The following is a 14,582-nucleotide window of genomic DNA, read 5'->3' on the forward strand; positions in this document are numbered from 1 at the left end:
GTAGCTTGCATTTATAAACACAAAATCTTGCTCTTTTTTAGCTCAACATTTGCCACTCGAAAACCAACAAAAGGGTCTCATTTACCCGTGTGAGAGGAGAGCTGTTGACATCGCCATCATAAAATAAATCTTTGCTCTAATTCATCTGCTGCTTGTCGCCAACGAGGCCCGGATAATTGCGGCTCGTGATGCCTTCACTTTCCTCCCGCACAATGGGAGAACAGATGCACAATGTGAACCCTGTGCCGCTTTTATTCTTCCAACAGCGAGCTACAAAGGGGCGGCAGATTATTGTGAATAATAATTTCTCTTTATTGAAAGTTCACAGAGACGCTGATGAGAGACCACGGCGGAGGTGGCGTTTTTGTAAATAGGAGAGGTGTGATTTACACGGTTCATTTTAAACAGATGTAGAGTTAGGAAATACAAGTGCACCCAAAATCCAATCCCATACAATCATTTTAGGGTTAGTTATAATCTTTTGGCTCTGGCTCGTAAAACTTTTTTATTGTGGTAATTTAGGCTTTTTTTTTTTTTTTTTTTACAAAGACAAGAATCTGTGTTTTATCTCTCAAATATCGTTCAGATGGACATGATTGACACTGATGGGCAGAGCTATACCAAGATATCAATGTCTCAACTCTGACAGAGAATCAACAAGTATCTCATTTATTTATTATATTTATCTTATCACACCGATATGTGCACCATTACTGACTTCAGCCTTTTTAAATCCAGGCTTAAAACAATTATTCAGACTGGCTTTCAACACCTAGTAATGTTGTGACACATTATCATTATTTATATTTTGTTGTATTAATGTATTTTATTTTATTTTGTTCTACTATTTTAGTATGATTTTAACTTGCTTTTAGTTTTATTTCACTGAAAAGCACTTTGGTCATCTTGAGTGTTGTAAAGTGCTCTATAAATAAATTATTGATTGATTGATTGATTGACTATATTGACTTGTTAGATCAATTCAATCAATCAAACAGGAGTGCAGTGTGAGTAAAAATACCCCCTTTCTACTCCAAAGTGAAGTTATTTGTTTCATGCATTTGGTACAACATTCGGTAAGTGCTAAGCATGAGTATCAGATCGATAATGTGATACTTGGATCAGCCTGTAATACCTTAATATTTAGTCAGATATATATTTCTGGTCCTGAATTATTACACTTAATCAAATTATTGTAGAGTTTAATGTATTTGTGCATGCATTAAACTTTAGCAATTAATTTAATAATAATTCAAATATTGTTGCCAACGAGGCTCGCCAACAATGAAATCTGTTTGTGTAATCCCTCAGTTATCCAGGTACATTTCATAGCAAAAGAAAATGTAACTGGACAATATACACTGAAAACTTCAATACATTTTAGCTCTACATGGAAATATTTCTCACGTTCCTACTATATACAGCATACACTACATAAAAAGGCACATATACTTTTTTCACTGTCTGATATAAATATATAGAAATATTTTGGATATTCTTCCACAAGCTTCTCAGAATAGGTGACAGGAATTTTTACCCATTCCTTCTGACAGAACTGGTAACTGAGCCAAGTTTGTAGGCCGCCATACTTGCACATGCCTTTTCAGGTCTGCCTATAAATTTTCACTAGCATTGAGATCAGGGCTTTGTGATGGCCACTCCACAACACTGACTTTGTTATTCTTCAGCCACTTTGTAACCAGGTTTCCAGTATACTTTGGGTCATTGTCCATTTGGAAAACCCATTTGCAGCCAAGCTTTAATTTTAATTTCACAGTTGGGATGTTCTCAGGCTTGCAAGTTTCCCTCTTTTTACTCCAAAAGTAATAATGGTCATTATGGCAAAATAGTTAAATTTTTAGAGACATGTCTTTAGGTTTAGCAGAACTAAAATTGAAGTCTTTGTCCCTGTGTGCATTTGCAAATCTGTAATCTGGCTTTATTTTTCTTTTGAAGTAATGTCTTCTTCCTTACAGAATGGCCTTTCAGCCCATGTTGATACAGTTCTTGTTTCACTGTGGATTATGACACACTCTTACCAGCTTCAGCAGCATCTTCACTAGGTCTTTTGCTTTTGCTCTTGGGTCGATATGCACATTTCGGACCACAGCAGGACAGAACCCGTCTCCTTCCTGAGCGGTGTAAGGTCTGGACATTACCATGGTGTTTATATTTGTGTATAATTATTTGAACAGATGAATGTGGCACCTTCAGGCATCTGGAAATTGCACCAAGAATAAACCAGACTTATCCAAGTCCACAATTCTCTTCCTGATATCTTGGCTGATTTCTTTTGACTTTCCCATGATGTTCCACAAAGAAGATGATGTGTCTCTAATTAACTCAAATGTTGTCAATAAACCTATCACCTATAAAACTAAAAAAGTTTAGTCTAATTTCATGTCAGACACTGAGAAAAAAAAGTGTATGTGTCTTTTTATGTACAGCTGGTTCCAACTGTATTTATGGTCCAATATAACCCTTATTTTAATTACCCATCATAACTGCAGCTATCTATTCAGAGTAGCAGATAATGTTTAGACAATTCTACAAGTTCTTTTGACCCATATGTCAGGTCATCCTTTACACAATTTACTGTGTCCTTAATGAAACTAGCCAGAAACTCAGCAGTCATTTTCCCTGTAACTAGAACTGAATGTATAGAACCAAACTATTGAATCAACGTCCTTCTAGATGCACAAAGCCTTTTACAATATGGTTGGCCTGATTTTATTGAGTTCAGTATCAAAAGACAGGCACATCAAATAATAGCTTCAAACTGTGAAAAAGTACTGCACATGTGAAACTTCAAGTGCATGACAGGTACTAACCACTACAAGTAATACATAATTATACTCATTTAACACAATTTAAGTGGGAGTTTGTGGAAAAAATTGAGAAGTATAAAAACAGGAGTGAGTTCTTAAACTGAATACCTCTACTTATGTCATCAACACAGAAACTTCCATCCAAAATGCAGGGACAATGTACATACAAGGAGCACATTTTTTTGGCATTTATATAACAAAATAAAGCAAGTTTTGGCCCATGTTTACTCTATGGTTGCTAGGTAACAGTTATAGAATAAGCTTAACGTATGTCACATCTGTTGTCCATGTCTAACCAGGAATTAAATTTATATGATGGCAGGTGGTCAGATTTTTATGTAGTGCTTTTCCACCTTCGAGGCACTTTACATTAAGGAACCACTCACCCATACACCAGTGTACACAGACACTGGGGGTGAGGTGGGTTAAATAAAGACAATAAAATTCTTATCCAGTTTAAAAACTCATTTAAAAAAAAGGCAATTTTAAATGTAATCACTAGTCACATGCACGTTCATTCCTTTATTTATTTCAAGCTTTCAAAACTAGTTCTACAAACTTTATGATCATGTTTTTCATAAAGTTTGCTTGACCTTGTTAGACAAAGCTTCTTAAACGTGGCACACACACAATAGTCTGCCCTACATAGGCTCTTCAGCTGCAGAGAATCAGCACCACGGACAGCGAATAGTGCTAAACCAGGGAGCAGGACTTCACAGCCGAGATGTGGCCTGTCCTGGATTCATGAACACTGAGGAAAACCCATATAAAGAACACTACATTTATTCTTACATTCACAGCTTTATATAGCACAAGTTACTGCGGTTGGTGTTCACTAATTGTTAAAAAAATACATATTATTAACGGAAATGAAAAAGTAATAGAACTACTTATATAGCCAAAGATATTTCATAAGTGAACAGACTTTTATGCTCAAGTAAAATTTTAAGAAAGACAATTACTCATGGAAATAGTCATGAGAAACCAAAAGAACCAGAAGAAGAATGGTCCCTGTGACGTTTTAGTTTAACAGAAAGAGTTCAACTCACAAGAAGGAGGAAAAGCAGATTATCTCCAGCTTTTCAAAAGAAGAGAATCCCCTGATCCAAGCACACGTCAGCAAAAACACATCTGCTACAATGTGTAGAACTCTGGAAGAGTCATCATGGTTAAAGGCAATGAATATAATTACTGAACCACTAGAGATGTGTGTATGCTTACAGATAATAGCATCGCCTATAGTGCCTGCTATTGTTGTTACAGTACAATAGTTTCAAACTCAATTTCAATATTAAAGAGGGATATTTTACTTCTATGGGGTATTAACTGCTAATACATAACACATTTAGATCATCATGTTACCTTTTATTGTTTAGAAAATGCTATATTCACAGAAAATAACATATGCTTTATAAGTTTCACTTTGCTTTTGGTGCTGAGTCTCTTCTTTTTGCTACCGAGTCCCTTTTCAGAGCGCTAACTCCATATAATCAGCGTGTCCTGCTAATGAAACTACTGCACATTGCATCAGGTTTTTCAAGTTGCTCTGTACAATTGTATAATGTTTTTATATATTTGCGAATAATTTTCATGTTTGAGCATGGATGACATAGGTTTGTGGGTTGAGCATTGCACAGAGCCTTAAAGCAATCCATAAGCAGGGTTTGAATAGAGCCCAAGAGAGATTGCTAAAATAATACCTATAATATCCACTCTTTAAGGTATGATACTTAATACCACTTTTGATGGCTGGCACCAAGTTCTTGTTTGGCAAGTCTTGAGTAAGTCTTAAGTCTTTGGCCTCAAGTCCGAGTCAGAAAAAAAAGTCATGGGGGTCCAAGTTGAGGCCCAAGTCATAGATTTTACTAAGTCAAGTCTCAAGTCATCAAAACTGTGACTTAAGTCTGACTAGAGTTCAAGTCATGTCACACACAACAGGAGAATAATTCTTTAAAAAAAATAAAAAATGAACATATATAAACATTTCTGGATTGTGGACTAAGTGAGTGTGACATTCTCCACAGCGTTCGCTCCAGTCAAATGAAGCTCATCGAGGTTAGAGCTTTTGCAGTGAGCCGAGTTCCATATTTGTAATTCCGACTGCGAGTATCATAGCAACCAAAGAGCCAATCTGGAGCAAAGCTGTTGAAGGTAACACCCCTTCCTGTACGCACTGCTGGTTTAGCAGGAAGCGGGAACCTAGCAACGCTGTCAATCAAACCTGTTGCTAACGTTAGCAGGAGCAACCTCAGAGAAAGAAGGTTGATTTGTTTCTTATTGATGTTCATGTCTTGAGTTATGGACACAATAAGGAAATAAAAATACTAGGATCACATAGAGTGGGTCAATACGAACATGTTAAGATCAAAATGATGAGCCTGACAGCAGCATTTATCAAGAGAGGAGCGACAGTTTTTGAATGTAAAGTGAATTGGAGCCAAAGTCGATGGAGTCGGAAGCACAGCCCATGATCACTTCCTATTTGGAACGCAGCAGCTAGCAGATTAGCAGTGTCCATTTATATACAGTCTATGATTAAAATAACCCATTATATTGGAAAAAGTTTCATTTTAATAAGTAAAATGAATAACTGAGCCATACTAAAACACAATTTCTGGGTAAAAGAAAAAATTACCAGCCAGTATTCACTGTGACTGTTAATTCTGCTGTTTGAAGTTGAGCTGCACTGAACTAGATGGTTGTGAGTGAGACAGTATTTTGAAGTGCATCTTAAACATCAGAGTGCAGTGGGCTGAGAGGGGAGCCGCCTACAGTCAGTGGCGCCACAGTTCAAAGGCTCCACAGGCCAAAAGGGAGATGATCTGTTCTCTGTGTCAAATGGGATTATAGCACAGGGAGGAAGTCAGCATTTAAAGATGTTTAGATGATGAGAGAGATGTGATATGAGTCTGGCGTCAATTAAAACATTTCAACCACAAATAACTAAGTCACTAAATGAAATCAAAGAACTATTACGGTGTTTATAATTATAGAAACAGTGAGAAAAAAAGTGTACTTGAGTTTACATTCAATAACGGTTAAAAGCATGGTAGACATAATGAGTGTCGCATTTCAAAGGGGCACTATGTAACTTTTTTGTGCTGGGTCTGCTACCTGTTTGTTTCATTGGAGGCGTTATCGTCTGGTCTGGAATGTTGCATTTATATAATAATGGATAATAATATTTATATTTATATAAATTGGACTGTATTTGATAGCCTGTTTGTATAAACAGGGCTAGTCAGTGGGCTGTTTGCTTCTTCACAGATTACTACTCCTACACTGCATTTATGCAGCTGAGCCTTCAGAACTATTGTTATCTATGTAATTATCATTACTCATCTAGAAATCGTATGAGTGACATATGACAGCTCTATATATATATCCACAAAATGCACATTAAAGAAGAGATACTAACAACAACAAGGCACTGGTCAGACAGGTGCACTGGTCAGACAGGTGCACTGGTCAGACAGGTGCGTGTAGACTCTAATAAGTCCTCATGTGTCACAAATGTCAACTTAGTGGAGCAGGATCAGAACAGCCACATCTCCCTCCACACATGTGCTGTTATTCCACTAACACTGTCACTCCATAAATACACAGGTCACAGACCAAATGTCTCCTACCAGATGCTCCTAGCTGCCCCAGCCACTGTTACTCCACTGCTCCAACCATAATCTAGGCTCCATCCAGATCCTCCATTTCACATAAACTAACCCTGAAACTAACTCATATTTGAGTAAATGATTTGATTTACCATCTAATCATTGCAAAAGCGAGGCTACAAACAATAAAAACGTGTTATTTCAGTCACTTGTGTCGGTACTGTTGTAGTCTCCTGCTACACATGCATGCTTACTCCTTCCGATTCCTCCATTGGTTTATTATGGGGTTTACTCAGCTCTGTTTGAGGCTGCTGTGGTCCTCAATAGTGCAGTACTGTACAAGCCTCTAAAACAACCGGCTGGCCTCCCGGGTTGTAAAAGCACACGTGGAGAGTGTAGCTCGGCACGGCCTTCGTAGCACAAGGCAACAACACAAGTTAATGAGATTTTCTGAACCGCGGTTGATGCAGTCTGCTCAGTGTCCAGTAGACAGTGTGACTACGACCATGCTTCAAACAGGCAGACTTGAAGGGAAAACGGAATTATTTGGATATAGTTCAAATGATTTTAGATTTTATTGGACAAGCACTGCTTACCTTCACCCTGACTACATGCCACGCTACAGAAACAACTTGGTATATATAAGAAAAAACAAAAAAAACTAAACTTTCTGAGACTTTCTGGGTCAACTATGACTGGTCTTACTATATAGGTTCAACCAATATTTAGCAGATATTCAATCCAACATATTTCTCAGTATCAGTGCTGTTATCCAATGCCAGGATCGGTGCATCCCTAAAAACTATCAATAATAATAATAATTATTATTATTTTTCATATCAGTATTTTTACCTTAACCTTGAACTCTAATGCAACTTTATAAAATCTTTCTTTATATTGCTTGTAACTGAGTCTTGTTCTTGTGCTAACATTTGTATTACTTGCATTACAGTTTTAAATATAAGATAAATATGACAAACTATCACAAATTTACATGTAAAATACCTTAGCAATACCATGGCTGTAGTAGAGCTTAATCTGTTGCTATAGTGATGAGCGAAATAAGCCTTATGTTAAATGCATATAGCTGTTCCCCTCAACACCTCCTACAGACAAAACTATATATTACGGTCTTCCCTGGAGCGGCCCAGGGAAAGCAGATGCCCCTAATCTGTTTTTATGTAAATTATCAAAGATGGCACATGCACGGTAATGCTTTCTACACCGTCAGCATTTTAAAACTACAGAACTAGAATCGCATACAACATATTTAACATGTGTGAGCCATGTTGTGCTCTTAGGGACTGAATCATCTGATAAGTTAGGCTCTCACAGCTATACGGGTAACACCTAAACAGGGGCAGAGGGGCTGGGAATGATGGGGGTTTTGTTAAAAGATCCACGGAGAAGCTTTTTCACAATCGTCTTAGGAATCAGAATCATGAATTCATTGGGGATACACAACGGACTCTAGAAAGCACAAAGAGAAGAGCCAGTTCTGTTGAAGAGGTGGAGATTTGAACATAAATTGGTTTGTGATTAAACTGTGGATGCAAAATTATTCGTAACTGAAACAATGGAAATCGATGCAGTTTTAACACATGCAGAGTTTTAGAACACTACAGAGTGGTGTTCCTCTGTGAAGTGCATTAAGCCTTTGTTTACCTATGGTGACGTCATGGTGACTTTTTAGCAGTGACATAGAATGTGACTTTACTGTTGCCAGATTACTTTTGTGTTGTACACATTACTAACACATAGCAGTTAGCCATTGGAATTCTCACTGACCGTGGTATAACAGATATATAATCTTGTCTTCTCTTAAACTGAAATACACCTGGATGTGTAGTCTGCTCCTGTGCAGCCAGGATGAGTGCCTCTGTGCTGTCCTTCAAACCTGCTTTCTCCAACCATTGAAAGGATTTCTTGATATCAGCCACTTCAGTTGTGTTCCAGTGGTACATCTCGTGCAGGGGCTTGTCCTTCCATGATGGTACCTCCAACACCTCTTTCTTTGCACTCCACTGTCTCAGACATTCACTGATCATTTTATCTGCTGGGGCCTTGTCCTTGATGTACTTGTGGATCTTGGATGTTTCTTCCTGGAAAGTGGTTCTCACACTACTCTCATGTACAGTCTCGGGGTGCTGGATTTGGGATGGAACTGGCCAAGCATGGTCAGGAGCTTTTAGGTCTTTAACATCTGTGGTCTGAATCTCCTCCTTTGGCCAGCTTATGATTCCTAATGGGTAACTGATTACTAGCGGGGCATTGCTGTTTATTGCCTGTGTCTTGTTCTTGCCATTGAGCTGACACCTTAGGACTTGCCTTACTCGTCTGAGGTATTTGGCCATGGCTGCTTTGCTTGTTTCTTTTTCAAGGTTGCCATTTGCTTGTGGGATACCAAGGTACTTGTAGCTGTCCTCAATGTCTGCTATTGTCCCTTCTGGTCATGAGACCCCTTCTGTGTGGACTTCCTTCCCTCTCTTTGTCACCATCCGGCTACACTTCTCAAGCCCGAATGGCATTCCAGTGTCTGTGCTGTAGATCCTGGTGGTGTGGATCAGTGAGTCAATGTCTCGCTCAGTCTTAGTGTACAGCTTGACGTCATCCATGTGGAGGAGGTGACTGATGGTGGTCCCATTCCTGAGTCGGTATCCATAGCCAGTGTTGTTGATGATTTGGCTTAGAGGGTCAGACCTATGCAGAAAAGCAGTGGGGCCAGTGCGTCTGAGCCACATATCATGTATAGTAGCAAATTGTGAGGGATCCTATGATTCTCAGCCCTAGTTCTGAGCCATGAACGTACCCAAACATTAATGTGGGAATAGGAATATTAATCGCAATGGGTTTGTAAGAGATATGAACTAGTTACAGATTTAAATACATACTTACTGACTGTTTTAAATTCTGGATTATTCAAGAAACTGTCAACCTACCTTTGGCCATACCATTGTTTTATCCTTATCCTGTTTAACTTTATTTTTAGCTTCACACTAATACTTTTAGTGTCAAAACAGCCAATATTCTCCATTTAAATCACTTAGCCCCATTGCTGTACTGCTTATTTTGGGCTCACCAGAGCACGCTGTGGCTGCAGAGATGAAACACGAGCTCATGTAAGGCGCTCATTAGAGTTGGGACATTTAATCGATTCAGAAATGTATCCTGATTGGTTCTCCACAGAGGCCCGGACAACGCTGTGGACATCTGTAGCACTAATAGCCTACATATCTAGCCTTCTGAACACATCTCACTGAACACACTGGCCCATATCCTCCCATTAAAATGTTGCCTGCTTCTTTACTATGTGTTTTTTTTTTTTTTTTTTATGTAGCATATTTTTCATGTTAAACTGCCTATGCAAACCGCAGCAATGGCTCTGAACTGCCATATATATTCACACGCTGTTTATTGTCTTGAGCAGTTTGGCGCCCAATGGGGATTTTGTGCAGCAACAAGTGTGAGTTATGGTTCAAAGAAGTTATTGGAATGTCTTGTGATGAAATATTAATGTGAACATAAAAGAAGTTTAGAACCCACTTCTCACTTCTAGTGCTATGAGTCAAAGGAGCATTATGTAACTGTTTTGGTGGAAGGGTAGGGGGCACGCTTCTCCATGGAGATGTTATTGCTTTGACTGGAATGTTGTGTGTTTATAGCTCAAAACACCTTGAAGAACATACACTCTTACTGTGAACTGGCTTGCCTCTACACAGATCTGATCTCCCATAGTGTAAATATAGTGTGTTTTTGAGATATTGATAGGTGCTGGTCAGAGGAGCCTTTTTAAGTAAAATATAAAACAATAAACAAACAACAACCAATTTAGCCTAAATAAGAATCAGACTTTCATGACTCTCTGCAATGTTCCATGGTATTGCACTTGTTTTGTATTTATTCATTTACAGAGCTGTTGCTGAAAGAAAGAACAAAAGTTGGAAAAACATTACAATTTTTTGGCTCGCCTCTCCACAAACCTGCCCTGTAACTTGGCCCATGGAGATATTTAAATTTCATTCCATTACCAAACATTCCAGGAAAAGCAATAATATCCAGACAGACCAGATTGCTAAAGCCAGTCGGAGCTCAGGTCATGCTCCTGTGTACAGAGCTGTATGCACCGCAGAGCTCGTAAGTCTGGCTTTTTTTTAAATCTATTTGTGAATGAGACACAGTATTTACCTTTAAAGAAAAGCAGATCCTCCACACTGGTTTTATTTTCTTTTTCAAATCGAACAACGGCAGCTTAATTTAAGTAACTAATCACAGACAGCAAAAAATGCCAAAAACCAACGACTGAAATTGAAAGAGGACTCACTCTGCATGTGCTATAGAATACTGCAAAGATCATTAAAAGCACAGACCTTTCACTTGTTTATAATTATTGCATAGTTTTTTATTAATAAAACTTATAGGCTACTAACTTATTCTGTTTTAATTTAAAGAAAATACACATTCTTAATATTATATATAGATAAACATTTGTCATTATTGAGATATTTAGTTGGGAGTTTTTTTATATTGTTGAAGCAATTTAAGACTTAAATAAGCGATGTGTTCTGGTGCATCTAACTCAAATGGTTAGCCTGAAACCCTGCTGATAGTGCACCTTTAAATTCCAAATATCTGACACATAAAAGCCACCAGGTGACCCATCCAGTATATTAAATAGCCAAACATTCATTCTCCCATCAGAACCACAATATAATTAACACTAGTGTCTATGGAGCGGATAGCACTTGAATGACCTGATAACCTCATTGTGACCTTTTCCTGTAATTACATCAGTCAATGACAGGGGGTCCTGATCGACGACCTCTCCCACACTGTGAGGAAGCCCGCTGGGAGGTATTTAACAGCCCATTCAACAGGTGAGGCCCAGCCAGGGAGCAGCTTTAGCATGGATTATAGAGATGGCCGTATGTAAGAGGGTCATGACGAAGAACAAGGTGTAAATGAGGAGTGAATGAGCTCAAGCTACAAAATTGAAAAGGAAAGCAGAAGAGGAGAATTGCATGGTAAAAATGTGAACGAAAGTTGTAACAAAAGTGGAGTGCAGAGGAAGAGGTGCTGGAGATGCCATCATGGGAGGACAAGCCCCTGCATGGGATGTACCACTGGAACATAACTGAAGTGGCTGATCTCAAGAAATTCTACCAATGACTTGAGAGAGCTGGACTGAAGGACAGCACAGAGGCACTCATCCTGGTTGCACAGGAGCAGGCCTTGAGTGTTAAAGCAATAGAGGCCCAGATCTACCACACTAGACAAGACCCAAGGTGTAGGCTGTGCAAAGAGGCCCCTGAGACAGCACATAAGGGTGTAAGATGCTGGCAAGGAAAGCAAACGTCCAAAGGTATTGGAGAATGACCAAGCCAAGATCCTGTGGGACTTCCAGATACAGACTGACAGAATGGTGATGGCGAACCGGCCGGACATCGTGATGGTGGATAAACAACAGAGCAGTCGTTGTGGTGGACATTACAGTACCAAGTGATGGGAACATCAGGAAAGAGGAACATGAGAAACTAGAGAAATATCAGGGGCTCAAAGAAGAGCTGGATAAGGCCTGGAAGGTGAGGGTATCAGTGCTGCCCGTGGTCATCGGAGCACTCGGGGCAGTGACCCCCAAACTGGAGGAGTGGACACAGCAGATTCCAGGAAAAATATCAATCATCTCAATCCAGAAAAGTGCAGTACTAGGAACAGCAAAGATACTGCGCAGAACCCTCAAGCTCCCAGGCCTCTGGTAGAAGACCCAAACTTACCTATTTTCACAAAGACAAGCAGGTGACACCACCAGTCCAAGTTACAGGTCAGTTTTAGCAATAAAAAGGAATGTAATAGGAAATGTTAACTCCTAACTCTAACTCCCCATGAGGAGACAATGGACACAGAAACAGCAATCTCCAGATTTTAGTCAGCCGGAAGGAACCGTGTGGTGTCAAGACATTTACAGGTACATTTTAACACATTCCAGATGCATTATGAAAATGTCATCTGAATATTCTTCATCAAGATAACAAAATATGAGATGTTAAAGGTGGAACTGAACACTAAACACTAAATCTTTTCTTTTTTTTTTGTCTTTGTGACTAAACTGGGTATGTGGGAATTTAAAAGTATTATCTGCCATTTTTGGGCAATTTTAGTGAACATTAGGTAAATGTGCAGCTTTCTGGTCAAAATAGTCAGATACAGAGTGTGTGCTGCCTTCAGTGGACACAGCAATATCAAGTACTACATGACATCACACATGACTGCCCTAATTAAAGCCAGGTGTTTACAGACATCTGGCTGCAAGGGCAGAGGTTGAAGTGTGAATACCTGTAAGACCAATCAGACTGTTCATCATATATTCAAATCCTCCAACTCCTTTGATGTTTTCCAATCAGGTTTTAGACCCCACCACAGCACTGAGACTGCTCTTATCAAGGTGACAAATGACATCCGCCTGAACACTGATGCAGGCAAAGTCTCAGTCTTGATCCTGTTAGATCTGAGTGCTGCTTTTGACACTGTGGATCATGGGATCCTCTTACAGAGACTAGGGGACTGGGTGGGCATCTCTGGTACTGCACTAAACTGGTTCAAGTCCTATTTAGAAAACAGGGAGTACTTTGTTGAAATTGGAAAATGTATATCAGATAAAATGTCCCTGACCTGTGGGGTGCCCCAGGGTTCAATCCTGGGACCCCTGCTGTTCAATCTCTACATGCTGCCGTTAGGCCAGTTAATACGCAGCAATAATGTGTCTTACCACAACTATGCAGATGACACTCAGATCTATGTCTCACTAGCAGCAGGTGAATATGGACCAGTGGATTCACTCTGCCACTGCATCCAACAGATCAGTGTGTGGATGCAAAACAACTTTCTTCTGCTAAACTCAGACAAGACTGAAGTCATCATCTTTGGCCCACAGAAACATAGAGAAAGTGTCAGCAGTCACCTCCAGTCTCTCTCTCTAAAACCTTCAAATCAGGCTAGAAATCTAGGGGTAATAATGGACTCAGACTTGAACTTTAACAGCCACATCAAATCAATAACATCTGCAGCTTTTTACCACCTAAAAAACATTGCAAAAATCAAAGGTATACTGTCAAAGCCAGACTTAGAGAGACTTATCCATGCATTTGTCTCCAGTAGGTTAGACTACTGTAACGTCCTGCTCACTGGCCTCTCCACACGAGCCTTAACACAGCTGCAGTGCATCCAGAACGCTGCTGCTCGGGTCCTGACTAGAACCAGGAAGTATGAGCACATAAGTCCTGTGCTCAGGTCTCTGCACTGGCTTCCTGTAGCTCAAAGAATAGACTTTAAAGTAGCTCTGCTTGTGTATAAGTCTCTCCATGGCCTAGGTCCAAAGTATATCTCCGACATGTTAGTGCCATATGAACCATCTCGCAATTTGAGGACTTCAGGGACCGGCCTCCTGCTGGTGCCCAGAGTCAGGACTAAACATGGAGAATCAGCGTTTCAGTTTTATGCAGCTAAAACTTGGAACAGTCTTCCTGAAGATGTGAGACAGGCCTCTACTTTGACAATGTTTAAATCCAGGCTCAAAACTGTTCTGTTTAGCTGTGCATACGACTGAAAGGTTTTTATTCTGCACTCTTCTGTTTTAATGTTAATTTTATGATGATTATTTGTGATTATTTATGTTTTGATTTGTGTGATTTTAATGTCTTTCTTATTCTGTAAAGCACTTTGAATTACCTTGTGTACGAATTGTGCTATACAAATAAACTTGCCTTGCCTTGCCTAAGACAAATGTCACACCACCTTCAGTTGTGAGTTTTATGTACCTGTTTCTCTGGAGGTCTGTATGAAGGCTTCCACTCCGCTCTCCCCGTAGTTTCCCTCCGAGGCCAGAGTGGAGACAAAATTCCACCCCAGAGCAGTGACGATGTCCAGCATGGCCTGAGCCTGGTACGAGTCCGGAGGCACCACGCGGGAGAAGAAGTCGTATCGTGTGTTATCGCTGAGCTCAGGGGCCGTGGAGGCGTAGCTGATCTGAGGAATCTGTGAGACATACAATAGAGAGGGGAGAAGTTAGCAATGCATTCATCACAGGAATTTTGACAGTTTTGAATAATCATAAGTAAGCACAGAGCAGTGGGTGGGGATAGGGGGTAGGTGA

At 39.7% G+C, this 14,582-nt stretch overlaps 1 protein-coding gene across 1 annotated transcript in view; it reads right to left on the reverse strand.

Moving 5' to 3' along the window:
* The window catches only part of LOC117372389 (metabotropic glutamate receptor 8), a 115,921-nt gene that overhangs the window by 72,777 nt on the left and 28,562 nt on the right, over positions 1-14,582 (reverse strand). Inside the window, exon 3 of the mRNA XM_033968187.2 lies at positions 14,248-14,464. Within this exon, the coding sequence (XP_033824078.1) occupies positions 14,248-14,464 (217 nt within the window). The remainder of the gene's footprint in view (positions 1-14,247; positions 14,465-14,582) is intronic.

The sequence above is a fragment of the Periophthalmus magnuspinnatus genome, chromosome 6 (genome assembly GCF_009829125.3).
Source record: "Periophthalmus magnuspinnatus isolate fPerMag1 chromosome 6, fPerMag1.2.pri, whole genome shotgun sequence".
NCBI lineage: Eukaryota > Metazoa > Chordata > Actinopteri > Gobiiformes > Gobiidae > Periophthalmus > Periophthalmus magnuspinnatus.